The sequence below is a fragment of the Saimiri boliviensis genome, chromosome 15, assembly GCF_048565385.1.
Source record: "Saimiri boliviensis isolate mSaiBol1 chromosome 15, mSaiBol1.pri, whole genome shotgun sequence".
Lineage (NCBI taxonomy): Eukaryota > Metazoa > Chordata > Mammalia > Primates > Cebidae > Saimiri > Saimiri boliviensis.
Genome location: NC_133463.1, coordinates 19,409,178 through 19,433,068, shown reverse-complemented (window position 1 = coordinate 19,433,068; position 23,891 = coordinate 19,409,178). Strand labels below are relative to the sequence as shown.

Sequence of the window (23,891 nt, the reverse complement as noted above, 5' to 3'; positions counted from 1 at the left end):
TTGCCTTATTCTATTGCCTAGAAAAGGTCAGAAGCTCTAGCCCACATTCCAGAGGAGAGGATCACAGAAGGGCCTGGACATCAGAAGGGGTGATCGCTGAGGCCATCTTAGAAGTCTGCCTACCATATAACTAATATTTACCAATCTACAAGATCAAGACAAAAAGAGGCATTGACAAAAAAATCCCAATTTTTCTGTATGGAGTTATGTGATGTTATGCATGTCTAGGACCTTTAACTTGCTGGTTTCTCAGTGAAAGGTAACTAATCATTAAACTTAGTGTGCTGTATGTACATACTCTGGAAGGCCGGGAAATGTATACTGACTGAGAAAATATATGAAATATAAAGTATGTTTCCATCTAAAGTTTCTTGGAAACTCTAGTTGAGGCTTTCAAAAATGTACTTTTTAGCATCATTCTTCCAAAAGTACTTTTTAAAATAATTTTCAAGACTTCACAATATATTTTTTTCTACAAATACATATTTCCCAACATCTGTAAAAGTGTAAATCTTAGAGTATTTTATGTTGAACTTACAAATTTGGTACTGAAGACAAGTATTTCTTGTAGTCTGCCAAATTTCTGTCCCATTGGAAAACACACAGATGATTGTTTAACATTCTGTGCCACTAGACAGGAATTATATTTCACATCTTAATGAGAAAATACTTTCTCTTAACTTGTTGCATTAAAAAATTAATTAGTAATTCAGCCGGGCATGGTGGCTCATGCTTGTAATCCCAGCACTTTGGGAGGCCAAGGCAGGTGGATCACCCGGCCAGGAGTCTTAGACCAGCCTGGCCAATATAGTGAAACCTTGTCTCTACTAAAAATATAAAAAATTACCCAGGTGTGGTGGCACACAACTGTTGTCCCAGTTACTTGAGAGGCTGAGGCAGGAGAATCGCTTGAAGCCTGGAGGTGGAGGTTGCAGTGAGCCAAGATTGTGCCACTGCACTCCAGCCTGGGCAACAGAGCAAGACTCTGTCTCAAAAAAAAAAAAAAAAAAAAAAAAAAAAAAAAGTAATTCAAACCATTGTAACTACCAGCAGTCACAAAGAGATGTTCAATACCATGAAATGAAGAGTGGAATCCAAAATAAATTTAAAAAAAAGGAGAAAAAAATCATAATTCCATCACCAAGAAACAACCACTATTAAACATTTTGGTATATATCTATGTGTATATGTATATCCTTTTAGGCATTTAAATATGTTTTATTTAAATGTTATTTAATTTAAATGTGTTAAATAATATTAACACAAATGGGATACTTTGTTTTGTAATGATATATGTAATTGTTCCAAAACAAAGATTTCCAGAGCAACTGATTTTCAGTGAAGCATTGCTAAACAAGTCTCCTAGCAAAGTAATGCTAGCAGCAAGTTAACCAAGTACTACACAGAGCAATGGACCAGCTCTGCATCACTGTAAAAGCTGTTATCCCCAAAGGAATGAACTATAAAACAGATAATTGAGGGACATCTAATTTGTACCTCTCTAGTAGTATTTTAGCCATATTATATTGATCATTATTTTATTTCTTATCCTTCAGTGGCTTTTTATTCTGTTAGGTGCCCCTCATTAAACTCCTTCCCCCAGTGTCTGAACCACTGAATTACTGTGCTTCTCAGGACAAATCTCACCTCTGATGATTCTTTCTTCTTTTTTCTTTTTTTTCTTTTTTTGAGACGGAGTTTTTGCTCTTGTTACCCAGGCTGGAGTGCGATGGCGCGATCTCGGCTCACCGCAACCTCCGCCTCCTGGGTTCAGGCAATTCTCCTGCCTCAGCCTCCTGAGTAGCTGGGATTACAGGCACGCATCACCATGCCCAGCTAATTTTTGTATTTTTAGTAGAGACGGGGTTTCACCATGTTGACCAGGATGGTCTCGATCTCTCGACCTCGTGATCCACCCGCCTCGGCCTCCCAAAGTGCTGGGATTACAGGCTTGAGCCACCGCACCCGGCCTTGATGATTCTTTCTATACCATCTTTACTAGCTTTTCTTCCCTCTTTTATCCAAACTAGTTGGCATAGCTACTAACCCACTATTTATCTTTCCTTATTTTCTCCCTCACTACCACTTATGGCCTCAAGGTTTAAATAGTCAGCTACTTATTGGAGACTATTAAAACCTTTCTCACCTCACACTTACCATATGTAAACCAAACTCATCCACTCCCCGTCAAATTACTCACCATCTCTCCTCTTTCCCCAGTATTGTTCCTTTAACAGAGCTAACATCTGGGAATTATCTTTAACTTCTCCCCTCCCTTTGTCCTACCCGGTATCTATTAAATCATGCTTCAAAATATCTCCTACATTTGTTCATTCCTTTCCACTTTTTTCACCTTCACTCCAACCCAGGCCAAGACTGCTTCCACAACTGCGAAATATCCTGAATGGGGTTAAGTGAAAATATCTTGAATGGGGTTGGGGCTCCTTTGCCCTCATTCCCTCACCTTCCTAGGATACTCTTATTGTAATGGTGAGATAAAATTAAAGAAGTGGGCTTGAAATCAAGAGCCCACTCTGCTACCCCAGGTGTGAACTTGAGCATGTTTCTTCTTCGAGCCCTGGGAATTTCCTTATCTGCAAAACGGCAAGTTGGACTGCCTTTATGGGCTCTAAGCTGCCTTGCAATTCTAACAATCTTCTACTCCAACACTTCTTTGCTCAAAGAATGGCAGCGACAACCTTTTCTCCGCCAGAACCACAGCTGGTACTCAACGTTTTCCAGCTTGCATTGTCCCTTACATCTAGACTGCTCACTTCACCATATCCCTAATGAGCCCCAGGCTTGCCACTATAAATGTCAGTTCCCTGTACTATTGTTCTTCTTATTCTGTAATTACAATACTCATTTTACAAACATTTATAAAGTGACTATTAATGTACAGGGCACTTCGCTATGTCCTTGAAATAGCAAGGTAAACCACATAATCCTTGCCCTCAAAGAATTTACTATCTCATTGGAGATATGGTTAAGTAGCTAACATAATTTGGTATTAAGCGCTATGCTGAAAAAAGTAATACATCTCAGCTGTTTGGCAGCAGAAAGGGCATCACTTAACAAGATGGGATGGGGATGCCCAGGAAGACTTCAGAAAAGATGAACTAATTCCAAACTGAGTCTTTTAATCTTAAAAGGAAAAACAAGACTGAAGGAGGTGAGAAAATGTGTGCTATGTCTACCTCGAAGGGCAGAGAAGGGAGGGGAATTATTATTATTTTTAAGAACAGGGTATACTGAAAAACACGAGTGTAGAGGGCAGGTGGCAAGCAGTGAGGTTGGTCATGATGAATAGCCTTCAGTGTCGCGCTAAGGAATTTGGGGTTTCACCGAGGAAAGAATGGAGTACGAGCTGTATTCTGATTCGGATTCCTTTCCTGATCTGTTAGTGGGAAAAGGTGGTTGCTGGGCACTGAAACGGTCAAAGCCGATGACAGGATAATCCGGTAGGGGGAAATGGTGGTCTGCCAAAAAGTGTTCCGGCTACTAGGTGGTCCGCTAAAACAGTTCTGTGACCGATGCCTCACGGCCTCTTCAAACTAATTCGGAGTCGGCCAAGTGGCCACCGTCGGTGCCCATCAGCGCCTGGCCGCCGCGTCACAAAGAGCAGCACCTCCCCGGGAGGAAGCGGCCTGTGAAGTCGCGAGATTTCTCGTCTCGGACAGAGCGTCTGGTCGCCTAGCAACGGCGCTGCTGTGCGTAGGACCCGGCGCCTGCGGAACCGATCACACGGAGTTACCGACCGGACGGTCCCGCGAACGGTGAGCGGCCCGCGGGGAATAAGCGTGGGGACCGAGGAAACCCTAGAACCATGTTTCTCAAACTTGCCTGCCAGTAAGACTCTCCTGGGACGTTTGTTAAAATGATTCCTGGGCCCTATCTTTAGACGTTCAGAATTTTCTGAAGAAAGAGTCCGGAAGTCTGTTTTTAACAAATGGTTAACTGGCAAGATTGGAAAACAACTCCATAGGAGGGAGACCCAGGCGGAGGGGTTGGTCGCGGGGCCGATGGACGTGGAGCTGCGTTTGAAAAGGTTTTGAAAAGCTTGAGGGCTGGAGCCAGTGATTTAGAGCATCTGGAGCCACTGAGCCTGCGGCCTAAGTGGAAATGTAGATACTAACGGAATTCAGAAAACGTTGTCCACTGCTTCTAGCCTGCGGGAATCCCAGTAGAAAAAAAACGAAGGGTCCATTAAAATGGATTCCACCCATGTCAGAAACCTGTACATGTACCTCCTGAACCGAAAAGTGGGGATGGGGTGGGGGAGATAAAGACAAAGGAAAAAATTAAATTAAATTAAATTAAACTAAAATGGATTCCTAGAGGCTGTAAAGAAGCTCTAAGCTGTTCCCACTGGTAGCCTGGGAGAGAGAGATCCTAGTAAGAAGAGTCTCAAAGTAACACATATCTAGAGAATGGAAAGTAGGGGAAAGCAGTTTCTCAAACTTTAGAACACAGTGAATCTCTTTTAAAAGAAAACCGAGGATGCCTCACAAGTGCTGACATTATTTTTATTATAATGTTCTAAAATATATCCAAATCCGCTCTAGATTCAGTTTAAACTCTTGAAACTTTTAATTTTCTAAAACAATAAAGTTTAAATTAATATTGTTTTTTAACAAGATGAATTATTTTTAAAATAACATAAAATAAAAAGTTAATTCCGGGCCTAGTGTGGTGTCTCACGCCTGTAATCCCAGCACTTTGGGAGGCCAAGGCAGGCGGATCACAAGGTCATGAAGTCGAGACCGGCCTGGCCAATATGATGAAACCCCATCTCTACTAAAAATACAAAAATTAGCTGGGCGTGGTGGTGCGTGCCTGTAGCCTCAGCTACTCAGGAGAATGAGACAGAAGAATCGCTTGAACCCAGGAGGCAGAGGTTGCAGTGAGCTGAGATCGCGCCACTACACTCTAGCCTGGCAAGCAGGTGAGACTCTGTCTCAAAAAATAAAACTCAAAAAACAAAACAAAACAAACAACCAACTACCTTTCAACCTAGCAATCCCATTTCTGGGTATATGCCCAAAGGAATATAAATCGTTCTGCCAAAAAGACATAAGCACTCATATGTTCATCACCACAGTTTTCATAACAGCTAAGACTTGGAATCAACTTAGATACCCCTCAGTGGTGGACTGATAAAGAAAATGTTGTATATACGGCTTTTTTTTTTTGGTCCCACATCTTAGCGAAGTTGCAGTGTTCGCGGCTGCTCTCAGAGCTTTGAAATGCTGCCCAAGGATGACAAGAAAAAGAAAGACGCTGGAAAGTCGGCCAAGGAAGACAAAGACTCAATGAACAAATCCGGGGTAAGGCCAAGAAGAAGTGGTCCAAAGGAAAGTTCGCGACAAGCTCAATAACTTAGCCTTGTTTGACAACGCTACCTATGACAAACTCTGTAAGGAAGTTACCAACTATAAACTTAAAACCCCAGCTGTGGTTTCTGAGAGACTGAAGATTTGAGGCTCCCTGGCCAGGGCAGCCCTGCAGGAGCTCCTTAGCAAAAGACTTAACAAACTGGTTTCAAAGCACAGAGCTCAAGTAATTTATACCGAAAATACCAAGGGTGGAGATGCTCCAGCTGCTGGTGAAGATGCATGGATAGGTCCAAACTACATTTGGAAAAATAAAACTATTAAATCCAAAAAAATGTTGCATATCTATATATGAAACACTGCACTACCATTTAAAAAAATGAAGTAATGTCCTTTGCAGCAACATGGATGCAGCTGGAGGCCATTATCCTAAGCAAATTAATGCAGGAACAGAAAATCAGATTACTCCATGTTCTCATTTATTAGTGGGAGCTAAACATTCAGTACCCATGAACACAAAGAGGGGACCAACAGATGTTCGGGCCTACTTGAGGGGGGATGGTGGGAGGAGGGAGAAGGTCCTAAAACTACCTATTGGATACTATGCTCACTACCTAGGTGACAAAATCATTTGTAAACCAAACTCCAGCAACATACAACTTACCCATTTAACAAACCTGCACATGTGCCCCTAAATCTAAAATGAAAATTTTAAAAATAAAAAGAAAAATGAATAAATAAAAATAAAGAGGTTGGGTGCAGTGGCTCGTGCCTGTAATCCCAGCACTTTGGGAGGCTAAGTCAGGTGGATCACTTGAGGTCAGGAGTTCAAGACCAGCCTGACCAACATGGTGAAACCCTGCCTCTACTAAAAATACAAAATTAGCTGGACATGTTGGCTCATGCCTATAATTCCAGCTACTTGGGAGGCTGAGGCAGAATTGCTCAAACCTGGGAGGCAGAGGTTGCAGATTGCACCATTGCACTCTAGCCTGGGTAACAAGAGCAAAACTCAAGAAAGAAAAAGAAAAGAAAGGGAGGAAGAGAGAAAAAGAAAGAGGGAGGGAGGGAGAAAGAGAGAAAGTAGAAAGAGGGAGGAAGGGAATGAAGGAAGGAAAGAAGAAAGGAAGGAAGGAAAGGAAGGGAAAAAATTATTGGTCAATCTCCTTATTAAGCTTAGATGAAAACATTCTTGGCAAGGTGGCTCATGTCTATAATCTTGGCACTTCAGGAGGCCTAGGTGGGAGGACTGCTTGAAGCCAGAAGGTTGAGACCAGCCCGGGCAACATAGTAAAACTGTCTCTACAAAAATAAAATAAAAAATAAAAAAATCAGCTGAGTATGGTGATATACATGTGCAGCACTAGCTCCTCAGGAGGCTGAGGTGGGAGAATCACTTGAGCCCAGCAGTTTGATGTTGCAGTGAGCTTTAATCACAGCACTGCATTCCACCCTGGGCAAGAGTGAAACCCTATCTATACCAAAAATAAAAAATAAGAAAATGTTGTTCTGACTAAATTTGGTTTATCCTTGGGATGTAGAAAAATTTAACATTAGAAGCCTACCAGCCTGGGCAACATCGTACAACCCTGTATCTACAAAAAATACAAAAGTCAGCCAGCATGGTGGCATAAGCCTAGAGGCCCAGCTACTCAGGAGGCTGAGGTGGGAGGACTGCTTGAGCCCAGGAGGCAGAGGTTGCCATGAGCTGAGTTTGTACCACTGTACTCCAGCCTGGGTGACAGAGTGAGACCTGTCCTGCACACACATGTACAAAAAGAATTATCAATGTATTTCACCATATCTCCTAATGCACAAGAAAAACATTTCATAACCATCAACATTCAGTCACGGTTTTTTAAAAAAAGTTTACAAACTATGAATATAAAAGCACTTTCTTAATCTGAGTCTAGCTATCTTAAAAAAAAAAAAAACAGCAAATATCATACTAAAAAAAAACTTACAACAAAAAAGTTTTAGTGGTGAAATGTTGCAAGTATTTCCTCTGAGATCAGCAATAAGACAAGTATATGTGCCCTTATGGCTTCTACTCAACATTGTTCCTAGAGGTCCTAGCCAGTGCAATAACTCAATAAAAAAGAAAAAAAATATAAAAGGTTTGGAAAGTAGTAAATTGTCACTCATATATAATCTGATTGTCTACATGGAAAACCCAAAGACTCTATAAAATAGAATTCATGTGTCCTTACCAGTGTTGCTGGATATAAAAATCAGTATTTTTAAAATGCTGCATTTCTATACACTAGCTACAAATAAGAAATGCAATTTCCAGAAGAATAACATTTGCAAATATCAGCAAAAATATATGATCCCAATAACTAAAAAAAAAAAAAAAAAAAAAAAAAAAAACTTGAGTTGGGCATGGTGGCTAACACCTGTAATCCCAACAGTTTGGGAGGCTGAGGCAAGTGGATTGCTTGAGCCAAGAGTTTGAGACTACCCAGGGCAACTTGGCAAAACCCCATCTCTACTAAAAATATAAAAATGAGCTGGGCATGGTGGCACAGGCTTGTAGTCCCAGCTACTCAGGAGAGATGGGAGGATCACTTGAGTCAGAGAGACAGAGACTACAGTGAGTCAAGATCAGGCCACTGTACTCCAGCCTGGGCAACAGAGTGAGACCCTGTCTCAAAAACAAACAAATGAAAAAACAAAACAAAACAAAAAACTTACGCATGGCCTTAAATATAAAAGAAAAACTTTTAACTACTGAAAATCCTTAAAGCAGCACTGTCAAAATGGAGAGACATACCATACTAATGGGAAAGAAGACTCGATATTAGAGAAATGTCAGTGCTTCATGAATTGTTTATAAATTTGCAATTCGTAACAAAATCATAAAAGAATTTTTCATGGAATGAAAAACTGATATTAAAGTTTATATGAAAGAGTCAAGGACCAAGAATGACCCAAGTAGAGAGAGAGATTATTAATCTGTACTTATTACGACAGTGTTGTCATGGGGATAAATATATAAATGAATGGAAAAGAACCATGGAAGAGAAAATATCCCACTTCCTACACAGTAATCAACTCTAAATAAAGACCAAAATGCATGAAGCAAAACTTTAACATGTTCAGAAGAAAATATAGTCATTTTTTTCTGAAATTAAGGTGGTGAAGGAGTTAGTAAATAAGCCACAAAAAGCACAAAACATGAGAAAAAATAGGAATACATTTGACTATATTAAAAAATAAAGCTTTCATTTTTTAGAAGATATCATTAAAAGCAAATTAAATGAGAAAAGGAGAAAAGACAAGCTACAGTCTGGGAAAAGACATTTGCAACACATATTATCAATGAAATATTAGTATATGATAGAAATGTGTATGGATCTAAAAATTTTAGTATCTAAAAATTTCTTAGAAAAGCAGAACTCAGTAGGGAAAATGGGCAAAATATAAGAAATAGAAATTAACAGAAGAGAAACTCCACATGGCCAATAGTCAGGAAAATACTCTCAGTCTCTCAATAAGTAAAAAATGGCAAATTAAAACACAGTAGTGAGATATAATTTTATACCCATCAGCTTGGCAAAAAGTTTGCCAATATCAGATATTGGCAAATATGAGATATAATTTTATACCCATCAGCTTGGCAAAAAGATTGCCAATATCAGGTGCCAACAACAGTGCAGGCTGCATTGTAGAGCAGTGGGAACTTTTACTTGCCAGTGGTAGAATTCCTTTGGAGAACAATTGGTCAATATATAGTAAAGTTGAAATGTCCAACCCAGAAGTGGCCACTCCTAATTTTAAACCTTAAAGAAGCTTTTCCACATGTGCCAAATGATATATACAAAATCATAAAAGCAACAATGTAAAAGCAAAAGAAAAAAAAGGAAATACCCAAAGATCAATAATTTTAGGGGAAATTTAATTTCTTACAATGGAATACTCTAGAGCTACACACATCAACCCAGATGACTCTCACAAACAAAACATAAAGCAGAAACAAAAGCTGAAGACAGAATAATATCATTAATATCATTGATGACATGTAAAATTGTGAAAAAACCTACTATATATTGTTTAGATACACATACATCTGTAGTAAAAGTATGAAAACATGAATAGTCTAAATTTAAGATAAATCCTAAGCTTAAGAGAATGAAGAGGAACAAAGGTATAAAGGGGTTTCAAATGTATTTGTAACGTTTTATATTTTAAGCTGACCTGTGGGTCCATGGGTGTTATACTATTCTTATACTTTTATTGTGAAATATTATATGAAATTCTTTCAAGGTAAGATTAAGAAGTTATTTTTATTGAATTAGAAACTTTGTTCACAATATAATATTTGAGATGTGATCTGAAAAGTCAACAGTAAGCTTAAAATTTTGTTATAAAAATAATCATGTATGCAAATTTTTAAAATCTATGAAGATTTTATAATTTTTTTCTGCTCAGTTCTGAGGCATAAGATTTTATAACTTTATTCTGTAGGTTGTACTTTGCATTTTGAAGAGTCTAAGAATACTTGCCATATCTTCAAATATTTTATTGTAGGCAATATATAATAACATAAACTGGGCAATGCCAATGTGTGAGTATGCAAATTTTATTTGTAGTCTACTGAATTCATTTTTCCTCCTAAGCACTGATTTCATGTCGAGAATATTGTACACATTGAGGTATTTGGCTGGTTAAATTCCATATACACTGGAATAATACTATTTAATTTTAAACTGTATTTTTGGTTACATTTGTAGTAAACGAACATGAAGCACAATTGGCAAAACTGGGCTATATTTCTTGGGCAATTAAGAAAATGCATTACTTCAAACCTCTAGACAATTTATGGCAATATTTTATTTACTTACTTAGAGACAGTCTCCCTCTGTCACCCAGGCTGGAGTGCAGTAGCGTGATCATAGGTCACTATAACCTAGAACTCCTGGGCTCAAGTGATCATCTTGCCTCAGCCTGCTGAGTAGCTGGAACTACAGGCAGGTACCACCACCCCTGGCATGTTCCGCATATTTAGCAGTCCTCATATATTTCTGGTGAGAGACTTAAGATAACCCAGTTAAGATAACCTTAACTGTGAACAAAACGGTAATAGAATAATAATAATGATAGCAAATGTTTATTGACCTATGTACCAGGTACTGTGCAAAACACTCCATAACAATTATCTCACCAATCCTCACATTATCTCTTAAAAATAGGGACCATTATTATCCTTATTTTGTAAGAAATTGAAGTAACCTTCCCGAGATTGCCTAACCAGTAAGTGATGACGCAAATTTTGAACCAGACAATCTAGATTGAAAAACCCTGGATTATATAGCCTCTTTGTGGATTATGGTTGTACAAACAAAACATAAAATTTCTAGGCCAGCTTTATTTTCAAGTATTTTGCACCACTGTCCTATGTACTTAACCTATGTACATGTGGTTTTCACACCATATGTTCTGATTTAGGGGTTTCAGACATATGGTCTCTACCGTACTGTGGAAAAAGGAGCCAAGAGACCTGGTCCCTTTCTTAACTGTCACTAGCTTGAGTAGCTTGATATATATCTCTGGGACTTAGTTTCTTCACCTGTGAAATGAGAGCATTGTAGGATATTCCTGGAGGGCCTTTTTGACTCCAGGAGTGAATAATAATCCTTTAAAAGATGCCCATAGGCCAGGAGTAGTGGTACACCCCTGTAGGTTCCAGCTGAGGCTGAGACAGGAGGAGCACTTGAATCCAGGAGTTCAAAGATTGCAGTGCACTATGATCATGCCTGTGAATAGCCACGGCACGCCAGCCTGGGAATCATAACATGACACCCAGTGATTTAAAAGAAAAAAGAGGCCGGGTGTGGTGGCTGATGCCTGTAGTCCCAGCACTTTGGGAGGCTGAGGCAGGTGGATCACCTGTGGTAAGGAGTTCAAGACCAGCCTGGCCAACATGGCGAAACCCCGTCTCTACTAAAAATATAAAAATTAGCTGGGTGTGGTGGCGGGCATCTGTAATCCCAGCTACTTGGGTGGCTGAGGCAGAAAAATAGCTTGAACCTGGGTTTTGGGGGTTGCATTGGGCTGAGATCAGGCCATTGCAACCCAGCCTGGGCGACAAGCAAAATTCCGTCTCAAAAAAGAAAAAAGAAATAAAAAATATAACTTGCTATGATTCAAATACTACTTAAGAAGAGGAAAATATTTAAAAGTAAAAGTGAATGAATATCATGTATTTAATTAGTTTTGATGTTTTAAATCTTTTTGTGAAGAGTTAAGTCAATAAACTTAGAAAATACCACAGTGGCCCTAAAAATGTCTATAAACTAGCTTACCAAATAGTTTCATATAAGGGAATTATTTAAAATGTAAGAATAACTTTTCCTTAAATTGCTATATCATAATGCTCCTTTTTTCTTTAATCTTTAGAAAGTTGGAAATAATACCTCAACTTACTTCTTGACATAGTGTCAAAACAGAGCTTTTGCTGAGAGTTTGATTTGTAAAGAAATTATGGTTCGACTGACCTTGGATCTAATTGCCAAAAACAGCAACCTTAAACCCCGGAAAGAAGAAACCATTTCACAGTGCCTGAAGAAAATAACTCATATAAATTTTTCAGACAAAAATATAGATGCAATTGTAAGAACTTTGAAATTATTTTCCATTTATATATAATTAATAATGTAAAGTTTTGGAATTGGTTTGGGGGCATACCTAATATATTAACTATACTTTCATTATTCTTATTAACTTTTTTTTTTTTGAGACAGAATCTCACTCTGTTGCCTAGGCTGGAGTACAGTGCAACCTCCGACTCCCAGGTCAAGTGACTCTTGTGCCTCAGCTTCCCCAGCAGCTGGGATTACAGGCATGTGCCACCATGCCCAGCTAATTTTTGTATGTTTAGTAGAGGTGGGGTTTTACTGTGTTGCCCAGGTTCACCGTGTGAGTTCTTGAGCTCAAACTCCTGAGCTCAAGAAGTGATCCGCCTGCTTGACCTCCCAAAGTGCTAGGATTACAGGTGTGAGCCATCACACTTGGCCTTATTAACTTATTTTTATCAGTAAGCTTTATATTGTGTTTTTATTTTAACTTTCTACTTGTGATATTAAATTTGTTAAAATTAAATTTATAAAATATAACATTGTGATTTTTAAGTATATATATTAAATATATGTATATGTTCTTCTATAACACTGTACAGTGTCTCAAACTAGATTTGAAACTGTATGTTGGAAAATAACTTCATAGATAATAATTACTTTGGTATTATTGTAAAACCTTGAAATACACATTTTTAAGACATACCAAAATGTTAAGAATTAACTATGTGAGTGCCATATTTCAAAAGTTTAACAGTGAGAGAAGATTGGGAGGCAGGGTAAGGGATAAAGACTATATACTGGGTACAGTGTATACTGCTCAGTTGAAGGGTACACTAAAATCTCAGAACTCACCACTAAAAAACTTATCCTTGCCAACCATGGTGGCTCATGCCTGTAATACAGCCTAAGCAACAAAGTGAGACTCTGTCTCAGAAAAAAAAAAAAAAAAAAAAACTTATCCATGTAACCAAAAACCATCTGTACCCCCAAAATTATGGAAATAAAAATTAAAATTCACACAAGAAAAAAAAAAGTTTAACAGTGAAATCTTTTTTGCATATAATTTAACTGGTCATGAAAATGTATGTTACACTGGGTCAATTACATCAGACAAGTTTATATTTACCTGGATATAATCTGAAACCACATTTTCTCAGCACTAAGGTAATTCTTGGCTATAATCTGGGAAACTTTAAAGGCTGCAATAACTCTTAAGCCATTTGTGTTGGTATCTGTTCTTTACAATAAATGCTATAGTACAGGTGAGAGAAATTTTCTTGGAAACACAGGAGCTACCTGAGGGCAGAAATAATGTCTATTTTTTCACATCCTCTAAATCCCTCATCCATTACAATGCCTGACACATATTATGTGCTTAATAAATGTTTACTGAACAAATGAAAGAAATACTGAAACCCCAGGCAAAATGATCAATTAAATGCTTGATTTTTTTGTAGGGACCCAACGCAGCTCCCATTCTAGATACCTTTCTGATTTCCTGTTGCTCCTTCTTCCCATGAATTCCTTTGCCCAAACCTTGTATTTCTCTTTTGTTGCCCAGAATGCTTTACCTCATCATATCATATTAGACTACTTTCTCTGGAGACCACCCAGTAAAGTCCCCATTCCATACTCTATCAATGCTCACATCTATCAATGCTCCTTCAGGGTGGATGATCTTTGTTAGGAGGAAGGCAAATTGGTTAAAGTAATTCACTCTAAAGTGAGAATAACTTCTAAACTTACAGTTTCCAACACATAGCTGTATTTTAAAAGATGTTAACTTAATGAAGGCTGAGAAATTTTTGAGCAGAACTTCACTTTATCGCTTGTCTATTTACTACTCTAGGCTGATTCTGTCATGACACAAAAAAATGACAGCCTTTTAAAAAATCCCTTTAATTATTGTCTTATCTCAAAAGTAACTGGTAGCTGGGCATGGTGGATCATGCCTGTAATCCCAGCTATTCAAGAGGCTGGGGCACTAGGATCACTTGAGCCCAGGAGTTCAAGACCAGCCTGGGTGAGACCCTGTTTCGAAAAAAAAAAAAAAAAAAAAAAAAGTAATTGGTGTTCTTAGTCGTATAAAATACATATAAAAAGAAAGAATGTAATCCTATTCAGACACAACCACTTTTAACATTTAGGTAATATCCTTTCAGTTTTTATTCATATAATTTTACAATAGTGGGTCATACTGAATGTACTATTTTCACTTAATTATATATTATAAATTTCACTTATGTATTAGATATTACTGAAGAAACAAAAGGTATTTAATGGTTCTACAATATTCCTTTAGATATCATTATCACAGTTTTTAAAAAATTAACCTGTGATTCTTGAATATCTAGATGACTTCCAATTTTCAATATTATAAACCATAGTGTTGACTTCCAATCCTAAATAAATAGTAAACCCTATTTATAATGTTGAGACAGTAATTTGCTTCAACTTCCAGAGGAGCCTGATTGCTTTCAGGGAAAATTGCTTGCACTGGGAAAATCTTAACAATCACAATTTTATTGATATAATTACAGAATTTCTTAAAAAAAAAAGAAAAGAAAAAAATTACAGAATTTATTTTGTAATCAGTCTAGTCTAGAATTTCTTTTGTAATCATTCTAGTCTTGTTTTAACTGTGCTAAGAACAGAGAAATACTGTTCTTTTATATTAACTTTAGGGAAATTTGCCGAATGATCAACTGAAAATTTTTCTTAAAAACTAACTTTTAAGTTTTCAGAAGAAATTACATTTGACATGTTTTTGTTTCCCTTTTAGGAAGACCTCTCTCTTTGCAAAAATCTTAGTGTTTTATATTTATATGACAACTGTATTAGTCAAATCACTAACCTGAATTATGCCACAAATCTGACCCACTTATACCTACAAAACAATTGTATTTCATGTATAGAGAATCTCAGGTCATTAAAGAAACTGGAAAAACTGTAAGTGCTTTTCTTTTTTAATAATGTATCTGTTTTTCATGATTATAGTACTTAAATTTTTTGCACGCAGGCATTTCCATTTTTTGCATTAAATTCCAAAAGTAAATTGAATATGAAATCAATATGATTTCATACTCATATGAAAAAACCCATACGATTCCCACATGGGTTTTGTGGAACAGACCTCAGTTTTTATTCTCTTGTACTATTATTAACAAGAAGTAAATTGTTTCACACATATAATGCTTAATAATTTGTGTTTTATTAAGCCTGATATACTTTTCATTCAAGGGAGTGGCTGTCTTAGGGCTAATAGGGATATCTAAAACATCTCCATGTAGGCTCAACTGATGAAAGAAATTTCCATGGAACCCAGATGAGTTATGTGCCTTTCAGAATCACACATCTGATACCATCTGGTCATATAATTGATCCTATTGATGTAAACTTGATTGTAAAAAGGCATTGAATATCTAGATGGCTTCCAATTATATAATGCAATGTAACTGGTAGCTGGGCATGGTGGATCATGCCTATAATGATTATAATTAGGCAATGAAGATTGGTGGATCCAATCTCCCCAGATTGGAATAACTACCATGCTCCTCAAAGAATGGGCTAAAGGCCTCAGAATGGGGACACAAGAGTTGGCTGGTGAATGCTTATTAAAAATGCAGAGCACTGGGTTCCAACCTACATATCCAAATTAGACTCTCCAGGGGTTAGGCCCAGATATCTTCATTTTTATTTTTTATTATTTATTTATTTATTTATTTGAGACGGAGTTTCGCCCTTGTTACCCAGGCTGGAGTGCAATGGCGCAATCTCGGCTCACCGCAACCTCCGCCTCCTGGGGTCAGGCAATTCTCCTGCCTCAGCCTCCTGAGTAGCTGGGATTACAGGCACGCACCACCATGCCCAGCTAATTTTTTGTATTTTTGGTAGAGACGGGGTTTCACCATGTTGACCAGGATGGTCTCGATCTCTCGACCTCGTGATCCACCCGCCTCGGCCTCCCAAAGTGCTGGGATTACAGGCTTGAGCCACCGCGCCCGGCCTTCATTTTTATTTTTATCTCTTGGTTTGAAACAGAGTCTCTCTCTGTCACCCAGGCTGGAGTGCAGTGGTACGATCATGACTCACCACAGCTTTGATGTCCCAGGTCCAAGTGATCTTCCCACAAGCATGCACCAGCATGACTGGCTGGCTTGCTTTCCTTCCTTCCTTCCTTCCTTCCTTTCTTCTTTTTCTTTCTTTTTTTCGAGATGGGATCTCTCTATGTTGTCAGACTGATCTTGAACTCCTGAGCTCCCAAAATGCTGGGATTACAGGTGTGAGCCACTGTGCCTAGCCATGAAATCTTCATTTTTTAAACCTACAACCCAGAAATGGTTATTATCAAACTATCTACCAGGGCTCTTCATGTTAGGTGATATATAAAGAACCCTGGTAGATAGTTTAATAACTATTACAATTTGTTCACTTCTTTAAAATGAAAAAAAATGCATTTTTAGAATAAATTAAGTGTAAGAATAAAATTTGTTTTCATTTAAGTAACCAACCTTTCATAGATTCAATATAAACATAATAGTCTACATTTATAATTTTGTTCAGCTCAGTGGTTTTGTTATTACACTTTTGTCATGTTTAATAAAGACCACGACATTCCCAGAATGTCTGTTTAGAACTATGTCTATGTTTTACAGGTATCTGGGAGGCAATTACATTGCTGTCATAGAAGGTTTAGAAGGATTAGGAGAACTAAGAGAGCTTCATGTTGAGAGTCAGAGGCTTCCCCTTGGGGAAAAGCTTCTGTTTGATCCAAGAACTCTTCATTCTCTGGCAGTAAGTTCACATCTGAATATTTTGAAGAGGAATAATAGTGATTAACAAGTTACAATGAAACAGGAATACAGTGAAGGTATATTTGGACATTGTACATACTCTGCATGTTTATATGGCCAGCTCAGAGCTTATCTGAGGACCGAAGCTGATTTTCTCATGTGCAATCTCAGAAACTCAGCATTTATAAAGTGGGATAATAAAATTTGCCTCTTTGGGTAACTGGATGGATGAAAAGAAGAATGTTAAAAGATATGTTAACTGAAGTTCTAAACAGATGTTCATTCATTCGTAATGTGGACCTTGGTGATTATCATGGCTCAACATTTTAAATTTTAGGAAAAAGCCTAAGGGAAGAGGAATGTGCAATTATTTGGAAACTGTTAAACAAATCTAGTAGAGAGCCATTGTAATAATAAGTTGTTTCCTCCCAGGATCCTGATTTGATTGTAGGCTGCATTACATACAGCTCTACCTCATCAGAACTGTGTAGGCCCGGGAACCCTGGGGTTGGGGCTCCAACTGTGTTGCCTGTCAACCAGTTACACTGGATGGAGGTGCTACAATTGAGAAACCAGGGGGTACGACTTAGGCTCCTGCTAATCCTCAAAACAAGAGACTTGTTGGGATAGGCTAACTTCAAATCTGGGGCAGGAGACATAAATGGGACATGGTAGTTGTTTTACAGATTTCATCAGTTTTATTTTATTTATTTATTTAGTTTTGAGATGGAGTCTTGCTCTGTCGCCCAGGCTGGAGTGCAATGGCATAATCTTGGCTCACTGCAACCTCTGCTTCCCGGATTCAAGCAATTCTCCTGCCTCAGCCTCCCAAGTAGCTGAGACTACAGGCACATGCCACCACGCCTGGCTAATTTTTGTATTTTTAGTAGAGATGGTTTCAGCATGTTGGCCAGGTGAGTCTCAAACTCCTGACCTCAAGTGATCTGCCACCTCGGCCACCCAAAGTTCTGGGATTACAGACATCAGCCACCATGCCCAGACTCATCAGTTTTATTTTAGAGGGCCCAGAAATAGAGGATAGGGGATGGATTTTGACCCAAATTTATAAAAATTAAGAGGTAGTCCCCAATACTTTAGTATCAGGAAATATTTTTTCTAAACGTTGGCTGTGCATGACGGATGCCTCCATCTTTTTTTTTTAACTTAAACTGATAAAAACAGATACTACACTTGATCTCAGCCAAAAGGCCATGAAGCAATGGTTGACTCCATCTTGGTAGATACTCCTAAGCCTCATAAGATGACTTTGATTCAGTGTTATAGCAACACTGAAATTACTATTAGCTAATTATTATTTTAACTAGTTTCTGAACATATGGATTGTCAAGAGAAAACCATAAAGACAGGTAGAGAGAAAAATAAAAACCAGATATTATTTTGTTCCTGGTATGTTTCCTATTTCACAAAACAAAGACAAAAACTGTTTCTTCCTATGTAAGTACAAATCTTTTTAGAGACAGAGTTTTGCTCTGTCACCCAGGGATGCTCTCTGCTCACTGCAATCTCCACCTCTGAGATTCAAGTGATTCTCCTGCCTCAGCCTCCCAAGTAGCTGGGACTACAGGTGCATAGCAGCATGCCTGGCTAATATTTTTTATTTTTAGTAGAGACAGGTTTTGCCACGTTGGCCAGGCTGGTCTCGAACTCCTGACCTCAAGTGATCCATCCGCCTCACCTCCTAAAGTGTTGAGATTACAGGCGTGAGCCACCACACCCAGCCCCTATGTAAGTACAAATCTTAGTATTTAGCACAAAATGATAATTTGCTAAAGCTACAGTAAGCATTTTTTCTATATTGTATTATTCATTTGTTGGTGCATCTTTTTCTTTCTTTGCTTTTTGATTCTTGGCTTCTTTATTCTATACATTTATTTTTATCTTGGAAAAGGAAAATATGACTTATGGAGGAATTATAGGGAGAAAGAGTAAGTTATATGACATATTATGATTCTAAAACTTCCACCTGAAAAATAAAATGCAACAAAAAGAATTTCATAGCTTTTGATGTTCTTGCCTAAAGAACAAAACAACCTAAACTGATCAAGCTTAAACTTTTCTAGGATTAGTATTTCTGGTTCCTACATATGGTATTTAGACTATTTACTAACTTGATTATTTTTCTTACAGAAATCCCTCTCTATATTGAATATCAGCAATAATAATATTGATGACATTAAAGACTTAGAAATACTGGAGAATCTTAATCAGCTCATAGCTGTTGACAACCAACTTCTGCATGTGAAGGTAGTATAAAGAAAAATTAATTTTAAGATAATTACATGAAATTGTGATTGAAAATATATGTTTTGAAATAGCTACAAAATAAATATATCACATTAAAAGCTACTCTGGATTTGTTCTAAAATTAGCTAATGAATACTTCTTAATGTATTTATTTGCATAATTCTGTCCTCTTATTTGATTTTCTCCTTTATACTCCAATGCCTCTATCCCTCACCAACAGAATAAAAGTTTCTGAGAAGAGAAATATCTCTTCTTTGCATTATTTTCCCATTAAACTTTTCCTTCTAGAGAAGGAAAAGACTAGATTTCTTGCCACCTAAGACTGATTTCCCAATGAATGAGTTTCTAGTAACTGTGACTAGATCTGAACTCTCTCTTGGCTACTTCCTTTTGGGGAATTACTTGAAATTGTTTTGATTGAACTTACTCTAATTTGTGCCAGCTATACTAATGTCATGTTATATCTCATAATGCCATATTCATTCAATTATTTATTTATTCAAATATGTATTGGCTACCTACATATTTGTCAAGCTCTGTATTACTCAGTGTAGAACAAAGAAAGGAATATATGGTCTTCATCTTCAAGAAACCTATAATCAACCAGTAATGAGACTACAACATGATTACTGTTTTGTTTTGTTTTGTTTTTTGTTTTTTTGTTTGTTTGTTTGTTTTGTTTTTGTGATGGAGTCTTGCTCTGTTGCCCAGGCTGGAGTGCAGTGGTATGATCTCGGCTCACTGCAATCTTTGCCTCCTGGGTTCAAGCGATTCTCCTGCCTCAGCCTCCCAAATAGCTGGGACTACAGGCACATGCCACCATGCCAGGTTCATTTTTTGTATTTTTAGAAGATGGGGTTTCACCATGTTAACCAGGATGGTCTCGATCTCCTGACCTTGTGGTCCACCCGCCTCGGCCTCCCAAAGTGCTGGGATTACAGGCATGAGCCACAGTGCCACAGTATTACCATAATACTTTTAATAAGTATTATGGTAGCCCTAACTCAGCCAGGGACTACAGAAGGCTTCCTTGAAACAGTCATCTATGGGTTGAGCCAATGCTATGACCTCAAAGTTTCTAGTTTGGCAATGGAATCAGCTGTGGTATAATTTCTTGACATATGAACCACAGGAAGAATGAGCTTCTTTCTCCAAAAGCAGCTTTTGTGTTCAGAACTACTTCCAGACAGTCATTTGGTGACCCTAAAAATGTTATGTTGACCTTGTTTCCAAATTCAGACCCATTACTTGGCTCATCCCATAGCTGCTATAAGCAATAGATAATTATGAAAATAAATATATGTATTCTAGCACAAATGAATTACTCAAAATATCCAAAATGCCACTGAATAATCAGGATGGATTTTTAAAATAAGGCCTTAGGAAGCATGACTCAATTAGTTGTTTCAACTTACAATATGAAAAAGTAAGACGTTCACGGGATAAATTCTGAATTAAAATATATTTTACATTATTTTTTATTTTATTTTATGTTTTGAAACAGAGTCTCACTCTGTTACCCAGGCTGGAGTACAGTGGCGCCATCTTGGCTCACTGAAACCTCCACCTCCCAGATACAAGCAATTCTCCTGCCTCAGCCTCCTGAGTAGCTGGGATTACAGACATGTAATCAGGAGATCAAGACATCCTGGCTAACATGGTGAAACCCCGTCTCTACTAAAAATACAAAAAATTATGTATTTTTTGTATGCATGTGCCTGTAGTCCTAGCTACTCGGGAGGCTGAGGCAGGTTAATTGCTTGAACCAGCGAGCCAGAGGTTGAAGTGAGTCAAGATCATGCCACTACACTCCAGCCTGGGCAAAAGAGCGAGACTCTATCTCAAAAAAAGAAAAAAAGGAAGAAAGAAAAAAAAAAGGAACAATTACAATAACATGTCAGCCTCACTACTCTTGCACTTTGGGGCAAGTGAAATAAGGGTTGCTTGAGACCAGTCTAGCCAACATGGTGAAACTAGGAAGGAAAAAAAAACAGCCTCTACCTTCAGGGAGATTACATTACAGAGGGACAAGGGAAGAAATGATATGAAAATACATAAGCAAGGCCGGGTGTGGTGGCTCATGCCTATAATCACTGCACTTTGGGAGACCGAGGCAGGAGAGGATTGCTTGAATTCAAGACCAGCCTGGAGAACAAAGGAAGACCTTTCCTCTACAAAAAATTTTAAAAATAAATTAGCTGGGCATGATGACATGCGCCTGTAGTCCCAGGTACTTAGGAGCCTGAGGTGGGAGGACCACTTAAGCCCAGGACGGGATAACTTGCCCCAAAGTACAAGACTGCAGTGAACTGTCATCTGTCCCCTGCACTCCATCCTGGATAACAGAGTGAGACCCTGTCTCAAAAATGAAAGAAAGAGAGAAAGAAAGAAAGAAAGAGGGAAGGAAGGAGAGAAGGAAGGAGAAAAAGAGAGAGAAGAGAAAAAGAAAAAAAGAAAGAAAGAAACCTTCAGATCTCAAGAGAAAAAAAAAAGAAAGAAAAAAGAAACCTAAGCAGAGAAAATTGTGAAGGTGCTATGAAGAAATTAAATAAGATAACAACAACAAAAAAAGGAGTCAGTGGATATTTTAGATCAGGTTATTATGAAAGGCCTCTGAGGAAATGACATTTACACTGATAATTGAAGGATGAGAAAGAAGATATGCAAAGAGCTGAGGAAAGAACATACTAGGCACTAGGTAAAGCAGATGCAAAGACTCTGGGGCCAAAGAAAGCTTGAGTGTCCAAGGAACACTGTAGTATGGTTCCTAGTGTCTAGTTCAGTTTCTGATACATTGTAGGTGCTCAATAAATATACTGTTGAGTGAATGAAGAGGCAACAGTATGAGATTAGAAAGGAAGACACAGAGGCCAGATCATAAAGGTCCTTTTAGGATATGATCACAAGTTTTTACCTTATTCTAAGTGCAATAAAAACCCACTGAAAGGATTGTTTTCTTTTTCTTCCCTTCCTCTGTCAACTGAAGGAATATTAAAAAAAAAAAATTTCTCTACTGCTATATGAGCTGGAGACTACTGCAGAAGTTAAATAAGAGAAGATGGTTGCTTAGAGATGAAGAGGAGTGGGTGGGTTTGGGAATAATGAGTTATATTTTAAGGTAGAATTCATATAACTTGTTGATGAGCAGGATGTAGGCATAAAGGAGGGGAAGGGATCAGTATGACTCCTAAATTTTGTGTGAGGAACTGGGAAGACCGTGGTAGCCTTTATAAAGAAGAAATAGAATAATTCCACCTGGTGAAATGCCTATTAGATATTGAAATGAACATGTCATGTAAGCATCTGGAGTTTAAGGGAGAAATAAGATTGGAAAGTTTGGGAGTCAAAAGCATTTACATGATATTTAAGAGCCACAGCATAGGGTGAAAGACAATAGAGATAGAGAAAAAAATGAGGCCAAGACCAATCACAAAAACACTCCAGTATTTAGAGATCAGTTAGATGGCTCCTTCAGGAGTCAGTGATGTAGAAGAAGAGAAAAAGTAGTTTCAAGAAGGAGGGAGTGGCCACTTGCACAAAATGATGTTAAATGGTTAACATGAGGGAAAATGAGTTTAAAGAACCCCTGGATAGAATACCTGATTAACAAAGTTACAGGGGACAAGTTTAATTTGTGATGAAGTTGAACCAGAGAGTCTGTGGGTCAAAAACCACAGCAAATGTTAATGCCAAAAAAAAAAAAAAAAAAAAGTGGGTGGATTTTATTAAAGGCTAAGCACTGAAATGTTAGAGAGCAAATATTTCTCTCCCGTCTCATGCATACAAGTAGGCTCTATTCTCAAAACCCTGTCTACATGGCCTTAAAACATTGCACAAGAGTTGGTGAATTCGTTCCTTTAGGGAAACTGACTAGCTCAAGAGAAAACATCTCCCAATCCTGAGGTTTAAGTGTTTCAGAGGGAAAATGCCAGCTGCCTGCCCAGTTGCCCCACAGTGAGACAGTCAACAAGCCTTACCCTCGCACAGAAAGCTCTCATTCACTTTCATGAATAAACAGGCAGCTCAGGATTAGGAGACCTCTGAAAAGAGCCTCTAAAATGAAAGAGAGAGAAACAGAAACAAAAAGAATTCTGAAGAAATAAATCATGTGGAAACAGAAAAATAATCCTTTAAAATCACACTATAATTTCCGAAGAGAAATGAAAAGGATTCCATAACCTTGAAATAAAGGCAAGATTCTATTTTTTAAAAGAAATATGAATAACAGAACACTTAAAAATTAAAAATAAGATGAGAAAATGAAATATTCAATATAGGCTGCGCGTGGTGGCTCATGCCTGTAATCCAAGCACTTTGGAGGCCAAGGCGGGTGGATCACCTGAGGTCAGGAGTTCAAGACCAGCCTGACCAACATGGTGAAACCCTGTCTTAATAGGAAAAAAAAAAAAAAAAAAATATATATATATATATATATATATGTATATATATATATATATATACACACACACACAATATAAGTTTAAATGATAAAGTTGACAGTCTCCGGAAAGAACAAACAAAAAGAATGGAATATTAGCAAGCAAAAAAGAAACTTAAAAGAATTAACTCAGAAGACCCAATATATGACTAAGAAGAGTACCAGAATCAGAGAATAGGTATCTCAGTCCATTTGTGCAGCTGTTAACAAAATACTTGAGACTGAGTAATTTATCAGCAGAAACCTACTTCTCAAAGTTCTGGAGGCTGGGAAGTCTGGGATCAAGGCACCAAAGGTTTGATTTCTGGCAAAGGCTGTTCTCTGCTTCCAGGATGGAGCCTTGGGGCATCCAGAAGAGATGTGTCCTCATACAGCAGAGGAATGAAAGGAGCAAAATTACCCTTTTATAAGGTTCTCATCTATTCATGAAAACTCTGCCCTCATAAATTAGTCACTTCCTAAAGGCCAACCTCTTAATACTATT

At 37.9% G+C, this 23,891-nt stretch overlaps 1 protein-coding gene and 2 pseudogenes across 1 annotated transcript in view; 2 read left to right on the top strand and 1 right to left on the bottom strand.

Moving 5' to 3' along the window:
* The first annotated feature begins 3,708 nt into the window (after positions 1-3,708).
* Positions 3,709-6,436, top strand: LOC141581433 (small ribosomal subunit protein eS25-like; annotated as a pseudogene).
* The window catches only part of PPP1R42 (protein phosphatase 1 regulatory subunit 42), a 58,550-nt gene continuing 38,376 nt past the window's right edge, over positions 3,718-23,891 (top strand). Inside the window, 5 exon segments of the mRNA XM_074386723.1 lie at positions 3,718-3,776; positions 11,733-11,945; positions 14,694-14,860; positions 16,567-16,705; positions 18,853-18,969. Coding sequence (XP_074242824.1) covers positions 11,817-11,945; positions 14,694-14,860; positions 16,567-16,705; positions 18,853-18,969 — 552 coding nt within the window. The 5' untranslated portion in view covers positions 3,718-3,776; positions 11,733-11,816.
* Positions 17,745-17,925, bottom strand: LOC120362479 (U2 spliceosomal RNA; annotated as a pseudogene).